The sequence below is a fragment of the Hippopotamus amphibius genome, chromosome 3 (assembly GCF_030028045.1).
Source record: "Hippopotamus amphibius kiboko isolate mHipAmp2 chromosome 3, mHipAmp2.hap2, whole genome shotgun sequence".
In the NCBI taxonomy this organism is placed as follows: domain Eukaryota; kingdom Metazoa; phylum Chordata; class Mammalia; order Artiodactyla; family Hippopotamidae; genus Hippopotamus; species Hippopotamus amphibius.
The window spans coordinates 16294443-16309455 of NC_080188.1; the positions used below are offsets into that span (position 1 = coordinate 16294443).

Sequence of the window (15013 nt, forward strand, 5' to 3'; positions counted from 1 at the left end):
TGTCTGCAATTCAGGCAAGAACCACAAAGAAAAACAGACAGTGAAGTCTGAAAAATAATTTAATTTACTTTCTCAATTTATAATTTGAGCACCAGAAATGCATAGTTACCATTTACTGCCATAATCAAAGAAGAAAAGAGGTGACAACAGGTTCTCTGGCAGTGCTATGATGCAGCTCATGCTAAGCTATTTACTACTAATTTTAATATTATTTCAATCCTCACTTTCAAAGGCTCAGAGTCACATGTGAACAGGTCTTTCACATGATACAAAGCTTACACTTAGAACTAAACGAACATCAAAATATTCTCAAAAATGTATGAAAAATGTATGAAAAACAACTCATTTGAAACTTGCGCCAAATGTTTCTTATCTGAAGTTATCCTTATGACTCCCAAAAGGATTCCGTTCCCACAAAGACACAGCAGACCCTTTTCACTTACTTTCTTTTAATTGTTTAAAATTAGCAAAATATGCTAAAGCTATGGTGTCATACAAAAACTGGTGATCTTCTACATTCCTAAGAAATACTCTACATTCCTAAGAAATACATGTTATATATACAGTCAACACTTTTAAGAACGTTTACTAAATGAGTGGTTAAGAAAGTGTGTTATAGGGCTTCCCAGGTGGCGCAGTGCTTAAGAACCCGCCTGCCAATGCAGGGGACACGAGTTCGATCCCTGCTCCGGGAAGATCCCACATGCCTGCGGAGCAACTAAGCCCGTGTGCCACAACTATTGAGCCCATGTGCTACAAATACTGAAGCCCACGCACCTACAGCCCGTGCTCTGCAACAAGAGAAGCCACGGCAATGAGGAGCCCGTGCACCACAACGAAGAGTAGCCCCTGCTCACCGCAACTAAAAGAAAGTCCGCGCACAGCAACAACAACAACAAAAAAGACCCAACATAGCCAAATAAATAAATAAGTAAATTTATTTAAAAAAGAAAAAGGAAGTGTGTTAGAGAGTCAGATGTACTGGAATGAAATCTCAGTTCACAACCCATGTGATCCTAGAAAAATTAACCTAAGGCTTAGTTACCTCATAAGAAAATGGATGAATAATACCTATTGCAGAGGGCCAATGTGAGAACTAGACAACTCATGGAAAATTATAAACTAAACCCCAGCTTCTAGTTGTTTAATAAATGACACTGCCAAGTGATTTCCCAGTGAATACTCAATATTGCTTCTGCCACCAGGGATGCCAACATAAAGACAAATTAATTAGGACCTCTGCCCTCAGAGAGTTTACACTCTAACGGGAGGCACTTAATACAGTCTTGTAAATTGCCATGGTTTCTCTTACATATACTAAATTTCCATATTTCTCTCTTATAAATACGACCAAGATCCAGCACCAGGAACAGAGTGGATACACGGGGATACAAGAGGGGGAAGGAAAATCTTGCAGAAATGCCAGCCTAGAGCCTGTGCAGGAATCTGTCATTGCATTTAGTGCCACAGCAGGAAGGCTCGAACTTAAACAACCTTTTGACTCCCAACAGAGACCAGGGTTAGCTTTTAGCGAATTAAAAAAAAAAAAAAAATCCCATCACAACTCTGGAGAATACCACATCTTAGCTGTAACTCTGAGAAAGAGTTGAAAGCTCTCACTGCTCCTTTCAGATTCCAGTTACCTCAGGGTACCAATGACCGAACAGGCAGGTAGGACCCCCTTCAGAGTTCGGTCTCCAGCCAATGTCATCTCACACTGTACTGCTACTCCTTTTTACATGTCTTCTGCACTACACTTCAAGCTCCTTCTATCTACCTCCTCTGCATCTAGTACTGTGACCAGTACCAAGCAGGTGCTCATTAGATGCATGGTGAATGATTAATTTGTGCCAATAACTGTGTCAGGCAGTAGAGAGACAGTCATTAGGGACGTGGCCCCTGCCAAAAAACACATAACCTGGTGGGGAGATAGGAGTCAGCAATTCAAACGTCAGAAGTGCACTCATGGAAGAATGTAATACCAGGTATGGAGGAAGGTACAGGAAGGAATGTCCAGGCAGAATTAGCAGAAATGAATTCCCCCAATTAAATAAGAGAAAGCTGAGGAGTCCCAGGCAGTTATGAGCTGGGAACAGACTCTGGGCAGTGATGTATGAGAGAGATGGCATGACAAAAAAGTTTTCGAAGAAAGAAAAGATTGGTTGAATGGGTCAAATTTAGAAAGGAACGCTGAAAATTGTTAAAAAAAATAACAATTCCTCCCTCCCCCCACCCCAAGTTGAATACATATAGCTTATCATAAAAATTCTTACCTCCCTGAAATTCCTTTTGCTGACCCTGGAATCTCTGGTACAGGCCGATGTCTCAGCAAAAAAGATCGAGATGGTCTTGAAACCAACTTGCTACGACTTCTCATAGGTGTTAGGACTGGTGATGATGGAACATACAAATCATTTACAACCATTTCTCCTTGAAATTGAAAGAATGGGGATGATGGTGAGCTTTCTAATAAACCATTAGTTCCATTTCCAGAATTTGCTTCTGATACTGAACAGTCAGGGTAGGAAAGGAATTCAGGGTCTGCCTCAGGACGCTTGCTCACATTTTCTGAGATCAAATCAACTTTTTTTGTTTGTTCTTCTGTGGTTGTACAGTCCACTGTCTTTTCGGTCATCAAAGATTCTCCTTCCGTAATTTCATTAACAAATAAGGAATCTGGAAAAGAACCTGAATTCAGGTGTGGTTCTTCTTCTGGAATGGGGAAGTTGTATGTAGGAAGAGTCTGCTTATCATCTGATTTAAGATACTGGCTATTTTCCACACTAACCTCATTTTGATCAAGATTTTTTGTAACAGTCCCCAACTGCGTTGGGCTACATGTCTGAACACTGTGTGATTCTGAAAGTTCTAGACAGGCATTCTGAGCAGAAGGTGGAGCGTGGTGATCCTTTGAAGTCTTATCAATCTTCTTCGTTTTATGAATATTTGCATATATTGAGACATCTTGCATTTTTGAAAGGACTATCTGTAACTGTTTAAGTATCCTCCTCCGGTGTCCTGTAGGTGATATTCCAACTTGGAGGAGCACGCTGTCATTTATTTCTGCACAGTCCCTCACAGTATTAAAACCAAATTCGCGGAAGTGTAAGAGGTACTGCTCCAAATTAATGCTCATTAGGAAATCTTTGATATCAACATTCACTTCACTGACTGAGGACATAATGGTGGCTTCATTACTAAGTGAAGTTATAAGAAGCAGTACAATGCAATACATACACAGGAGGGTGCACGTCTGTACTGGATCTTCCTCTATCACTTATCTCAAAATGTTATTTTCTCCACAGTGAATGCTTCATGTGCTTAAGCCTAGAAAAAAAGAAAAGCACTTTATTAGGACATTTTTGGTATTAAAACTAGTTTTACATTATAAACATTCTCTGAAGAAAAACAATAGAAATGAGGATCATTTCTCATGCTAGCTGAGAGTTTGGAATCTTTGTGCATTATTTTGCATGCCCTAGAAAGTCAATTCCTAGGTAGAGTGTGAAGGGACAGAACAGAAATGCTATGGTGGTATCAAATGATGAGTTTCAAAAAGGTAAAAAAAAAAAAACAAAATGATTCTCAAATATAAAATGAGCAAGTGTCCAAAAAAATGTATTCACTAATTAATGAGGGAACCAGTAAGGTGTAGGGGCTAGTTCCAAGAGCATTTGTGGAACAGGTTTATACAGTCCATAAGAAAAGGCTTTTTTCTTTTTTTCAGTGCTAGAATAAGATGGGTAGGTTAGAAAAAAAACTGGTAAGTGTCCTATAGGGCAACAAAACCATAACCTTTGGGGATATCTTTCCACTCAACAATATTCTATTAGCTAACAGCTAACTTCTCAGTCTGGGGCTCTAACCAAATAGTAAACGGAAAGTGGAGCACAAGAATCAGAATTAAATATCCCTGGGGTGAACCTGTTAAACAATACCCAACAAGCCAGTGAAGGAACATGCTGTACATTCTTTTGACTTCCAAATTTTAGATAATTTTTCTTAATAGTACCTTACTAGATACGAACAACTTCCCCCTTAGTATACCTTCTTCAAAGACTCTCTCCAAAAGCACAGTTAGAACATATTTCTCAGGTTGGGCTTCCCTGGCGGCACAGTGGTTAAGAATCCACCTGCCAACGCAGGGGACCCCTGGGCCAGGAAGATCCCACATGCCACAGAGCAACTAAGCCCGTGCGCCACAACTACTGAGCCCACGTGCCGCAACTACTGAAGCCCACGTGCCTAGAGCCTGTGCTCTGCAATAAGAGAAGCCACCGCAATGAGAAACCCGTGCACTGTAAGGAAGAGTAGCCCCCACTGACCACAACTAGAGAAAGCCCATGCGCAGCAGTGAAGACCCAATGCAGCCAAAAATAAAATAAATAAATAAATAATAAAATAAATCTTAAAAAAAAGAACATATTTCTCAGGTTAATAATCTTCACTTCAAAACTGCAGCAGCATTATATGTAAATATACAAGATAAGACTAGCTGAACAACTGTACATTAGATAACAGGAAGTTAATGTGAAAGTAAAAGGAGAAAGTTTAAAGGTCACATTTTCCTTTATACACAGTAGATACACATAGGTTCATTTTTCTCACAAACAACATCAATTTTTTTAAAAGCTGATTTATCAGGGGCTATTTATAAGGCTGCATTGAGATTATAAAAATGTAAGGTATGCACAAATTTCTGTATATTATGCATGAGGAGAAAGAAATACATAACATGCATAACAACCATACACTGCAGTAATAAACTGAGACACAGCCAAGCAAGGTATATTTATCTGAGCAAGCACGGATGCAATATTTCTGGAAATCACATCTCAAAGTAGCTCCTCGAAAGACACAACTCAGTCTCCATGTGTTACATGCCAACCGCCTGTGAGTTATTGCCTCAACTATTCAAAAACTTCAGCCAACATTGACAAGTGAGTATACGAAAAAAGGGAAAGCACATATCGTATTCAGGTAGCATTGCAGATGCAGAGAAATAAAAGTACAAACGAGAGATGAAAGGTAGGAAATGCCTTTGTCAAAGAGGTATCCCTCTGTCACACTCAAAATGACAAAATGTCAGGAAAAAAAGGAGAAAGTTAAACCTCAACACCATATACTAACCTAATTCTCAGATATATTATTCTTCTTCACAAAAATATTTTTTTTTAAAAAAAAAGCATTATCTAATTTTGTTTGCCCGTCACAAAATGGAAATAATGATTGCCAAATCAGCTGGAACTTTTATCTTGGACTCCCCAGCCTCTAGAACTATGAGAAAAACACGAACTAATACATTCCTCCACCCTCCACACCACAATTCAGACCCTCATTACATCTCCTGCCTGAATCACCGCAACCATCTCAACAAACCCCTCAGCCCGGTCTCCATGTACCACTGAACTACTGAAAATCTGAATTTGGCCTGTCACTCCACATCCTGAACAAAACAGTCTAAGCTCCTTGGGCTGCCATACCACAGCCTGGTGTCAGTCTAACAACGAAAACAGCAGCAGCTACTACTGATGTAAATGGCAATAATGCTCCAGATACTGCATCTCATGTATATTTCCTGCAAGGTAGGTGTTCCCCTGTACTAACTGCAGGCTCAAGTTTAACCTGTGCCACATCACTGACTTTAGCACATTATTGTTAATTATCATTTCCACCAGGCAGCAAACTGTTAAATAGCCCCATACCTTTTGCATATGCTGTAACTGCTTGCAAATCTACATATTTTGCAAAATCCTCTGTACTATTTAAAATTCTGATAAGGCAGGTATTACTTCCTCTCTGAAGGCTTCTTATCAACCCCTCGAAATGGAATGAATCACTCCCTTTCCATATACATCTCTAACTAGGATTCTAGAAATTTGCAAAGTGCTTAGGACATGTCTAAGAGATGGGAGACGGGCTGATAGGATGCTAGAAGTGTTTCGGAAGCCCGTTTTGTTGTTAATTTATTTTTCTTGTGTGCATGCGTGAGCCTTTGGGTTTTAATACACAAGCTCTTTTTGTCGCTTACACGTAAACTTCCTGAATGGCTGACTCAAGGATGGATATACCAAATGATCTAACCAAAACCACCTCTCTCTGCCATTAGTGGACATGCTGAACAAGGCCAATGAACCAGATTCCTTTTCGAGACCTGAAGAGGCTCCCTGCCCCAGGCCCTACAATCCTCTCTGCACTTTTGTCTCAGTTCCATCCTCTAATCATCTGACTTTTTAACAGTCTGACCACCCAAGGGTGTTCACAGATCCACTCCTGCAGAGGCTTTGAGCCCTCAAGCATGTCATCAGATGCAAGTAGATGGGCACGCCTAACCATAAAATCTATCAGGTGCAAACTCCTTAACATGAAATCAAAGCCCTCCATGCTCTGACCTCCACCTGGGCACCAGGCACACATGCCATGCTCTAAGTTTGTGGCCCTCCAGGTACTGGTCAGTGGATCTGCTGTACAGCAACGACGGCTGATAACAGGCCCAAGAATCTATATTTGTAACACATTGCAAAGATGACTGGGATGCCCAACAAAATTCGGTTCAGTTTTAAATGCCTCACACCTGAGCCTAAGCCCATCACTCTCCCCTCCCCAGGACAAATGCCCTTCCTAACACAGCCCAGGAGTCTGAAGTCATACTCAGTGTCCACCCTCCTCCACTTTCACAGGCACTGTGTGTCTGCTTCCTTACCGGTAAAATGGAAACATTCAAAGGTACCTTAGTGCTGGTGAAGATGAAATGAGATAATCCCCACTCAGTATTAAAACGGTGCTACATCCCTGGTGAGTGCTTATTACATATTCACCTCCCTCATTATGATTATTTTCATCACAAAGTCATTATCTTCCCACTGCTGAGATCTTTCCCGTTCTTTGAAGTCTAACTCAAATGCTATTTCTTTCACAAGGTCTCTAAATGAACAAGAAATAATCTCTTCTCTGTGTTTCTATTGCATTTACTTCTTAGCATGTAATCACATTCTATTCATTCCATAGTAACCTACAGAAGCTGGATAGTGCAGTGCAAAAGCCAGGATTTTAGAACTGGACAACGTTGGTCAAATCACAGTATTTAACCTCTCTGTGCCTCAGTTTTCTCATCAGGGAAGCAGGAGTGATAATAATTCTTACTTTATAAGGCTTTTGTAAAGCATCAAGAACACCAATGACACCCAACAAATGTTAAATAAGTATTTGTCATTGTAATTATTTTTATTATCCCACAATAAACTAATAAATCTGCCAAGATGATGACCAGCACATATAAGCTGCCCAATAAAAGCCAAATTATTTGTTTATAAACATAGTATATGATGTATACACAGTACATGTTTAGAGAACATACAAATAGTTAGCATTACACATGTGAATGTACATTTGCTTGTGCTATCCTGACCCATTTCCAAGAGAAAGTAAAAGGGAAGTAACATTTAGAAGTACCCGCTATACGCCTGGCTTTCAGTACCACTTAATAATCATAATCTCACTATCTTCTCGAGCTCTACCTTCAGGGTACTACCAACTGCTTCTCACCACTTCTCCTGCTCACATCCTAGCCCAAGCCACTATCTTGTCTATCTTAGACCACTTTAACAGCCTCCTGGCTCACATCCCAGATTCTGTCCTGGTCCCCTGCCCCCACAAGCAGCATGTTCTCAATACAGCAGCCAGAATGGTTCACTTTATAACAAAACTCACACCACATCACTCCCTGCAACTTCCCAACTTCATCTTCCCTGGCTTCCCCCAAGCACCGCCCCCATCATTCAATCACGACCAAGCTGGCTTCAGTCCTATTCCCACCTCATGACCCTACCTCTCACCCTTCCATCTCTTTCAAATCTACTTTCCCAACATATACCCACGGCTCATGGCTAACTCCATCACTTGAGTAGGTCTCTGCTCAAATGTGTACTCTTCAGCGAGGCCCTCCCTAATGCCCCTATGCATACAAGTATGCCTTGTACCTCGGTATTCCTTACTCTTGCTTTCTCTGTCTTCATGGCATGTGTCACTACCTGACACCTGTGAACTTTTACAGAGGGTAGGGATCTTGTCTGTTGTTCACTGCTCTATGCCTTAAGTTTGAACACTATCAGGCACGTAAAAGGTGCTCAATAAATGTTTGCTGAATGACTCCTTCACACCTTTAAGATGATTTAAGATAACAAGTGGAAACTACACAAAGTTTTAAAGTTTTGTCTATTTAGGTCACCAGGCTTCTAAGGAGCAGAGACAGGATTCGAATACAGATTTCTTCAATCCATCTAACCACTACAAGAGATCATCGAATCAAAAATCGGGGAGAAAGGAAGGTTGGTAATAGGGCAGCTGGAAGCACTCCAAACCACCCATGGGACTTTTAAAAATTTATCAAAAAGAATAAAATACGTAAGAATGTGGGGGGGAGTCGAGGGAGGGAGGGAATACGGGGATATGTGTATAAAAACAGATGATTGAAATTGGTGTACCCCCCAAAAAATAATAAATAAATAAAATTAATAAAAAAAAAATACCTAAGAATAAACCTAACCGAGAAGGTGAAAGACCTATAATCTGAGAACTAACTATAAAACAGTTATATTTTATGAAGGAAAATGAAGATGATACAAAGAAATCCTGTGCACATGGACTGGAAGAATTAATATTGTTAAAATGGCCATACTGCCAAAAGCAATATACAGATTTAATGCAATCCCTATCAAAATACACATGTCACCTTTCACAGAACTAGAACAAATAGTCCTAAAGTTTACATGGAACCAGAAAAGCAAACCCAAATTCCCAAAGCAATCTTCAGAAAAATGAACAAAGCTGGAGGTATCACACTTCTTGACTTCAGACTATACTACAAAGTTACAGTAATCAAAACAGCATGATATTGGCACAAAAACAGACACAGGTCAACGGAATAGAATAAAGAGCCCAGATATAAACCCATGCACTTATGGCCACTTAATCTATGATAAAGGAGGCAAAAATTTAAATGCAGGAAAGGCAGTCTCTTCTTCAATAAGCAGTGCTGGGAAAATTGGACAGTCTCATATAAATCACTGAAACTACATTTTCTCACACCATACACAAAAATTAACTCAAAATAGATTAAAGTCCTAAATGTAAGACTGGAAACCATGAAAAGAATACAGGCAGAACACTCTCTGACATAAATCATAGCAATATATTTTTTTGGATCGGTCTCCTAAGGCAAAGGAAACAAAAGCAAAAATAAACAAATGGGACTACATCAAACTTAAGCTCCTGCACAGCAAAGGAAACCATCCACAAAATGAAAACACAACCTACTGAATGGGAGAAAATATTTGCAAATGATATGACCAATAAGATCACAACTCATACATTCAATATCAAATTCAATATTAAAAAAACTAACAGTAAAAAAGTGGGCAGAAGACCTGAATAGACATTTCACTAAAGAAGACATACAGATGGCCAATAGGAACAAGAAAAGATACTCAACACTGCTAATCACCAGAGAAATGCAAATCAAAACCACATTTAGATATCACTTCACACCTGTCAGAATGACTATCATCAAAAAGAACCCAAATAACAAATGTCGATGAGGATGTGGAGAAAAGGGAACTCTCATACACTTGTTGATGGGAGTAAATTGGTGTAGTCACTGTGGAAAACAGAATGGAGGTTTCTCAAAAAGCAAAAAACAGAACTACCATGTGATCCAGGAATTCCACTCCTGGGTATATATCAGAAAAAGACTAAAACACTAATTTGAGAAGACACATGCACCCCAATGTTCACAGCAGCATTATTTACAACAGCCAAGATATGGAAGCAACCTAAGTGCCCATCAACAGATTGATGAACAAAGATGTGGTATATATACACATGGAATACAATGGAATGTTGTTCAGCCATAAAAAAAGAATGAAATTCTATCATTTGCAACCACTTGGATGGGCCTAGAGGGTATTATGCTTAGTGAAAGTCAGACAAAGACGAATACTGTATGTTATCACTTATATTTGGAATCTAAAAAATGAATACAACAAAACAGAAACACATTCACAGATACAGGGCACAAACTAGTGGTTACCAGTTAGGAGAGGAACATGAGGAGGGACAAGATAGGGGTAGGAGATTAAGAAATACAAACTATTATATATGTATAAAATAAATAAGCAGTAAGGACATATTGAACAGCATAGCCACTAGTTTGTAATAACTTTAAAAGGAGTATAATCTATAAAATATTGAATCACTATGTTGCACAACTGAAACTAATGTTGTAAATCAATTATATTTCAATTTAAAAAGAACGTGTGGGTTGGGACAGTCTTCCCCCTCCAAATGCCCCAAGTAAGAAAAACTACCACAGTAAACCACTCTCCATCACCCATCCCTCCACTCATTACCAGTATTACTTTGTCATATTCCCTAGTTGAACTAGGAAAGAACACAAGTGAAAACCTTGGGTCACTCCCGTAAACCATAAAGTCATTAAGCATTCAGTGCTGACAACTTCTGCAATCACCTTTGCCTGATTTTAATATCTTATGCGAGAGGAAAAGTAGCACAGTACAACTGGATTCACTCATAAGTTCAATACAGTTTTTAAAAAAAAGCACACCATTTTAAAATCATAAACATAACCTTAGAGTATTCAGAAACCTACAAACATGTCAAAATAATGGCTTAACAAACATAGCATGACAGGACTGAAAGGAACCATAGAATATGTGTACCAAATAAAAGAAATTAGGCTGCCACATGAAGAGCAAAGCTTTTCAATGTCAAATACAAGCCTTACAGATTCTAAAAACAATGGAAGTTTATTGTATTCCAGAACAGTGGTCCCCAATTGAGTGGAAGTACCTCAAGAAATGGGGAAATCAAGAAATGTGTGAGAAATTGCTTTTGCTGGCCCCAATGACTGAGTGGCACCAGTAGATAAGAAAGGTGACTTAGGACATTCTGCAATGACACCCAAGGTAGAAACCTCATGTACAATTTTTACTCCTCCAAATCTTTACAGCTAATCAGCTATCCCCAAAGGATACTTGGCAATATAGATAATTAAAAGAAGTATCCCTGACTTCAAGTTACTAATGTGGAGAAATAGCTAATCTCTTAAAAACTTAGGGGGTTCCATATAAATAATACACTGAACTAGTTAGTTCAGGCTACAGGTTTTACAGAATTCCACCTTTGCTTCAGTACAGAATACAGGTATCGCTGTATTTGCGTATCAAGCAAACTCACTGGTTAACACTAAGATGTTATCTCCACAAATTCATAAAGACAAATCGTTCCACTTTGTTCCCCACAATGGTGCAGAAGAGGAAGTGGTTTTGAGAAAGCACGCTTGTTGTTGTATTACTCCATTCTACAGTACAGAGTAGATTACAAAAGGTCAGAGGTCAAGAATCCTATTGTTCTAGTCTGAGCACTTGTGCTCCAGAAGCTGTAAACTTGGTTATTTAGTATGCCTCTCCCCTACCCCTGGTCACCTACCTTAGCCTGCAGCAACACTACTCCCGTTTAATCCCTTACAGGAAGCCCAATTCCCTCAACCTGGCCATCTCTCTGAACTGTGGTCACGTACAGGCTCTGACCTTCACTGGCCCCATGTTCTCTACCTTAAGCATTCTCTTTCCCATTAGTCAAAACACATGCATCCTCTTTCATTCTCCCTCAGACTTATACTGCTGATAGTGACAGCCAATATCTGTGGAGTGTTTACAAAACATCTGTATAGGATCTCATTTAATCATCACGGCTGCCTTGAGAGGAAAGACCCATGCCCAAAGCCACACAGAAGATACACAGTGGATAAATTCCAAAATTCTAAGAGTTGGACTCCACAACCTGTGCCATTAAGTGTGGTGACTACTAAGAGCTGTGCAATTGATTTAACAGTAGAAGGGTATGGAGCCTCTAGCTACCCAAAATCACTTAGAGTCACTAGGGAAATGCTGCTGAAATATACCATGCCTTGCAAACTTGTATATACCTTTGCAGCTGTGAGTATATGTATCCATGTAAGTGGGTAAATAGGGAAGCCTATAAGTCACTTAGTTGAATTGTTTGCAACACCCAGGCCACAGTACACAAAGCACAGTGCTCTAGAGTCAGGCTGCCTGAATTCCAACCCTGCCTTTCCCAGTTGTTTACTGTGGCCCTGGGGTTATGTAACTTCCCTGAAGCTCAGCTTCCTTGTCTGTAAAATGAAGACAACACATCTGATTTGTTAGAATTAAACAAGTAAAATATATAAGGTGTATAAAACAGTACCTGACATGAATTACAAGTGTACAAAAAATGTTGGCCGATTATTAATTTATCCGCCTTATACAATATCGCGCTTGGTCATACTTGGTGTAACTGGCATTCTTCTGCCTGCCTAATAAAACTGCATTACTTTCAATTAGCACTACAAATTATACTTCTAATAAACCTACAAAGCACCTCACACAGCAGTTAACATAGTTTTATTAATTTAGTAAAATATAGATGTGGTTAAAGTAGCAAGAATTTTACCTGAAGACTTCAGACTTGGGACACAGCACGGTGATCCTAGCTCTGCCGTGTGATACTTGCGTAAACTTGGGAAAGTTCCTGAGTCACAGTGCTGTCATCTGTAAGCAGTGATGACAATAATGCCTACCTCACAGGACTATTTTGAGGATGAAATGAGTAAATATGCATAAAGGTCTTAGTTCCTGGCAAGCAATAAGCATTTAATTAGTGGCTGCTAGATGAAGAAAAACTGAGGTCTGAGCTGAAAATAACCAGGCTCCAGGCAGAAGCACTCTGCAACTTGGATCAAGAAGAAAAGACTGTTCTAAGTCATGTTTTGATTATTTTTTTCTGGGCAATCTGAAAGACACAACTCTTTCAAAAGCTATAACTTAATATCCATTTCCACATCCAGTGAAGGCCAGTAGTGATCATTCCTTTACTTACTATGAGAAGTTATTACTAGCATAAGTAGTACCTGGGTTTAGGTGTTTTCGATAATATCCCACTAGTTATGTGGCTTGAAAATCTTCTTGGCTGCAATTAACTCTTTTCTCTTTCAAACGGTCCTTCCAGATTTTAAGTTAACTGGATAATGCTTGAGACTTATTTTCAATTCTAATTCAGAGATCCTTACAGGGGGCCCATAATGCTTGGGCAAGCATCTTCCCGAGTTCCTACATGAGCAGGAGCGGGGATAATGAAAAGTTATGATAAGCCAAAGCCAGAACCACTGTAGACAACTCCTATCCGAGAGCCCCTGACACCTGGGCAGCCGCTTCTGCCCAGTGCCAGCCCCCACCCACCCCCTTACAGTTTAGCCACATCTGTATCCTGACAGCTGAAAAGAAAATCGGACCCTTTAGAATTCTTTATATGAGCATGGGTACATGCATATTCTTCAGGATTCTGTTTTATTTCATGCTACACTGAACAAAGCTTTAACGTTTAATTGGCTGAGATCAAAACTAGCATGATAGTATACTTCAATAAAAAGATTTTAAAATGTATGCTTATGATATATGCACTTTTATATATATCAATTTTAAAATTTTAGTACAAATTACAATCACTGTTTCTCTGACTTTGAGTCACATTTTTTTGACTAACAACCAAATGTTTCAAAACAGCCTACTGTGAATGGTTTCCTCTCTTAGCATTTATAAATAGCACCCTGACCTCTTTTCCAACTGAATTTGAGGGCTTATTCCTATTGGTTCTGTAATTACCAAAGTCTCTTTTTCTTAGGTAGAGGGTATCTCAGCAAATGTCTCTCAACTCATTGGCTCATTTATTTACATTTATTCACTCAATAAATAAGGAATGCTAACTGCTCTCTCCAAGATAACAGTGGGAAACATTTGCAGTTCAAGATAACACCTATTATCTCACCTGAGAACAGTGCTAAGTGCTATAAAGAGAGTGAAAATGCATTGTCTTCTCTCCAAGAGTTTAAAATCTAAAGGGATAGATTAGATGTGGCTGCAAGCAAAGGAAAAGGACATGCATATGATCAGTTCTTTACCAATCAGTAAGTGCTAGTCTTCCAAAGTTGGAAGACTCAAATTTACTCAGTAAAAGCACTTAAAGAATAATGAGAAAACTCAAGTTTTGTGACCCTGACTTTCATGTGGTTCATATATTAAGTACTGTTTTATGTTTAATTACAAGGAGAAGTAGCACCATCATCTTTCAAGAATGCCAAAGAACTCCAAAAATCTCAAATCAACTCCATGAATATAAGTGAAATATGCAGCAATTCAGAATTCTGAGGATGGAGTGGTCAGTGAAGGAGCTATGGAGGGGAATTTCAAGATGTGTGGGATGAAATGTAGCAGGTGGAGACAGCATCATCTCAAGTAGGAATGACACACAGGGGGCAATGAGGCAGCTGTCTTCAGGCAATCAAGGAGTGAGAACAGCTGGGAAGGACCTAGGGTTCAACAGGTAATGAAAGGTGATGACAAAAAAGGAAGCTGGAAATGGCCATAGAGGGGCTTAAATAGCAGACTAAGGATTGTGAATTTATGTGCAAGTGTTTTGGCAACTACTTTCACCAAGACCACTCCCAGGAGCCCATCACCTGATAATCAGCATGGAGACCACATTTCTCTTCTACTTTTCCCTGATCATCTCTCTAGCTCCAAACTGATTAAACCATTCTCTCCTCTTCCTGAAACTATGTAATGTAATCAAAAGTCCCTTTCTTTTTTTTTTTTTTTTCTGCATCCTACTTTTGTGAGACTGGTGTGGGAAGATACACTATCTTCTCCATCCCTTCCTAAGCATTCCCTCACCTACCCATTCACCTTGTACACAAATGGTATAAGATAGAAAAATAATTCTCCCAACCTCTTCACTAGTAGTTTATACCCCTGAATCTGTTCCGTATGATTACTCCAACCTATGTCTGGACTCCTTTGTTCCCTCAATAACATGGGTAAGGAAGTAAGTTTGTTCTCAGTCAAAATTATAACAAAATTTCACAGGTCAAATTTTTTAA

At 39.3% G+C, this 15013-nt stretch overlaps 1 protein-coding gene across 7 annotated transcripts in view; it reads right to left on the bottom strand.

Annotated features, from left to right (window-relative positions):
* Positions 1–15013, bottom strand: part of ARAP2 (ArfGAP with RhoGAP domain, ankyrin repeat and PH domain 2) — a 185097-nt gene that overhangs the window by 167081 nt on the left and 3003 nt on the right. For 4 of the 7 annotated variants that reach the window (XR_009052505.1, XM_057725655.1, XM_057725657.1 and 1 more), the window contains exons 1-2: positions 12532–12629; positions 2274–3327 (exon numbers count right to left, since the gene is read on the bottom strand). Coding sequence is in view for 6 of the 7 variants with exons in the window: in XM_057725655.1 (XP_057581638.1) it covers positions 2274–3235 (962 nt within the window). In the remaining variant the exon portion in view is untranslated. Of the gene's footprint in view, positions 1–2273; positions 3328–12531; positions 12630–15013 lie in introns of those variants that run through there. The other 3 variants (XM_057725653.1, XM_057725654.1, XM_057725658.1) reach the window with 2 other exon arrangements.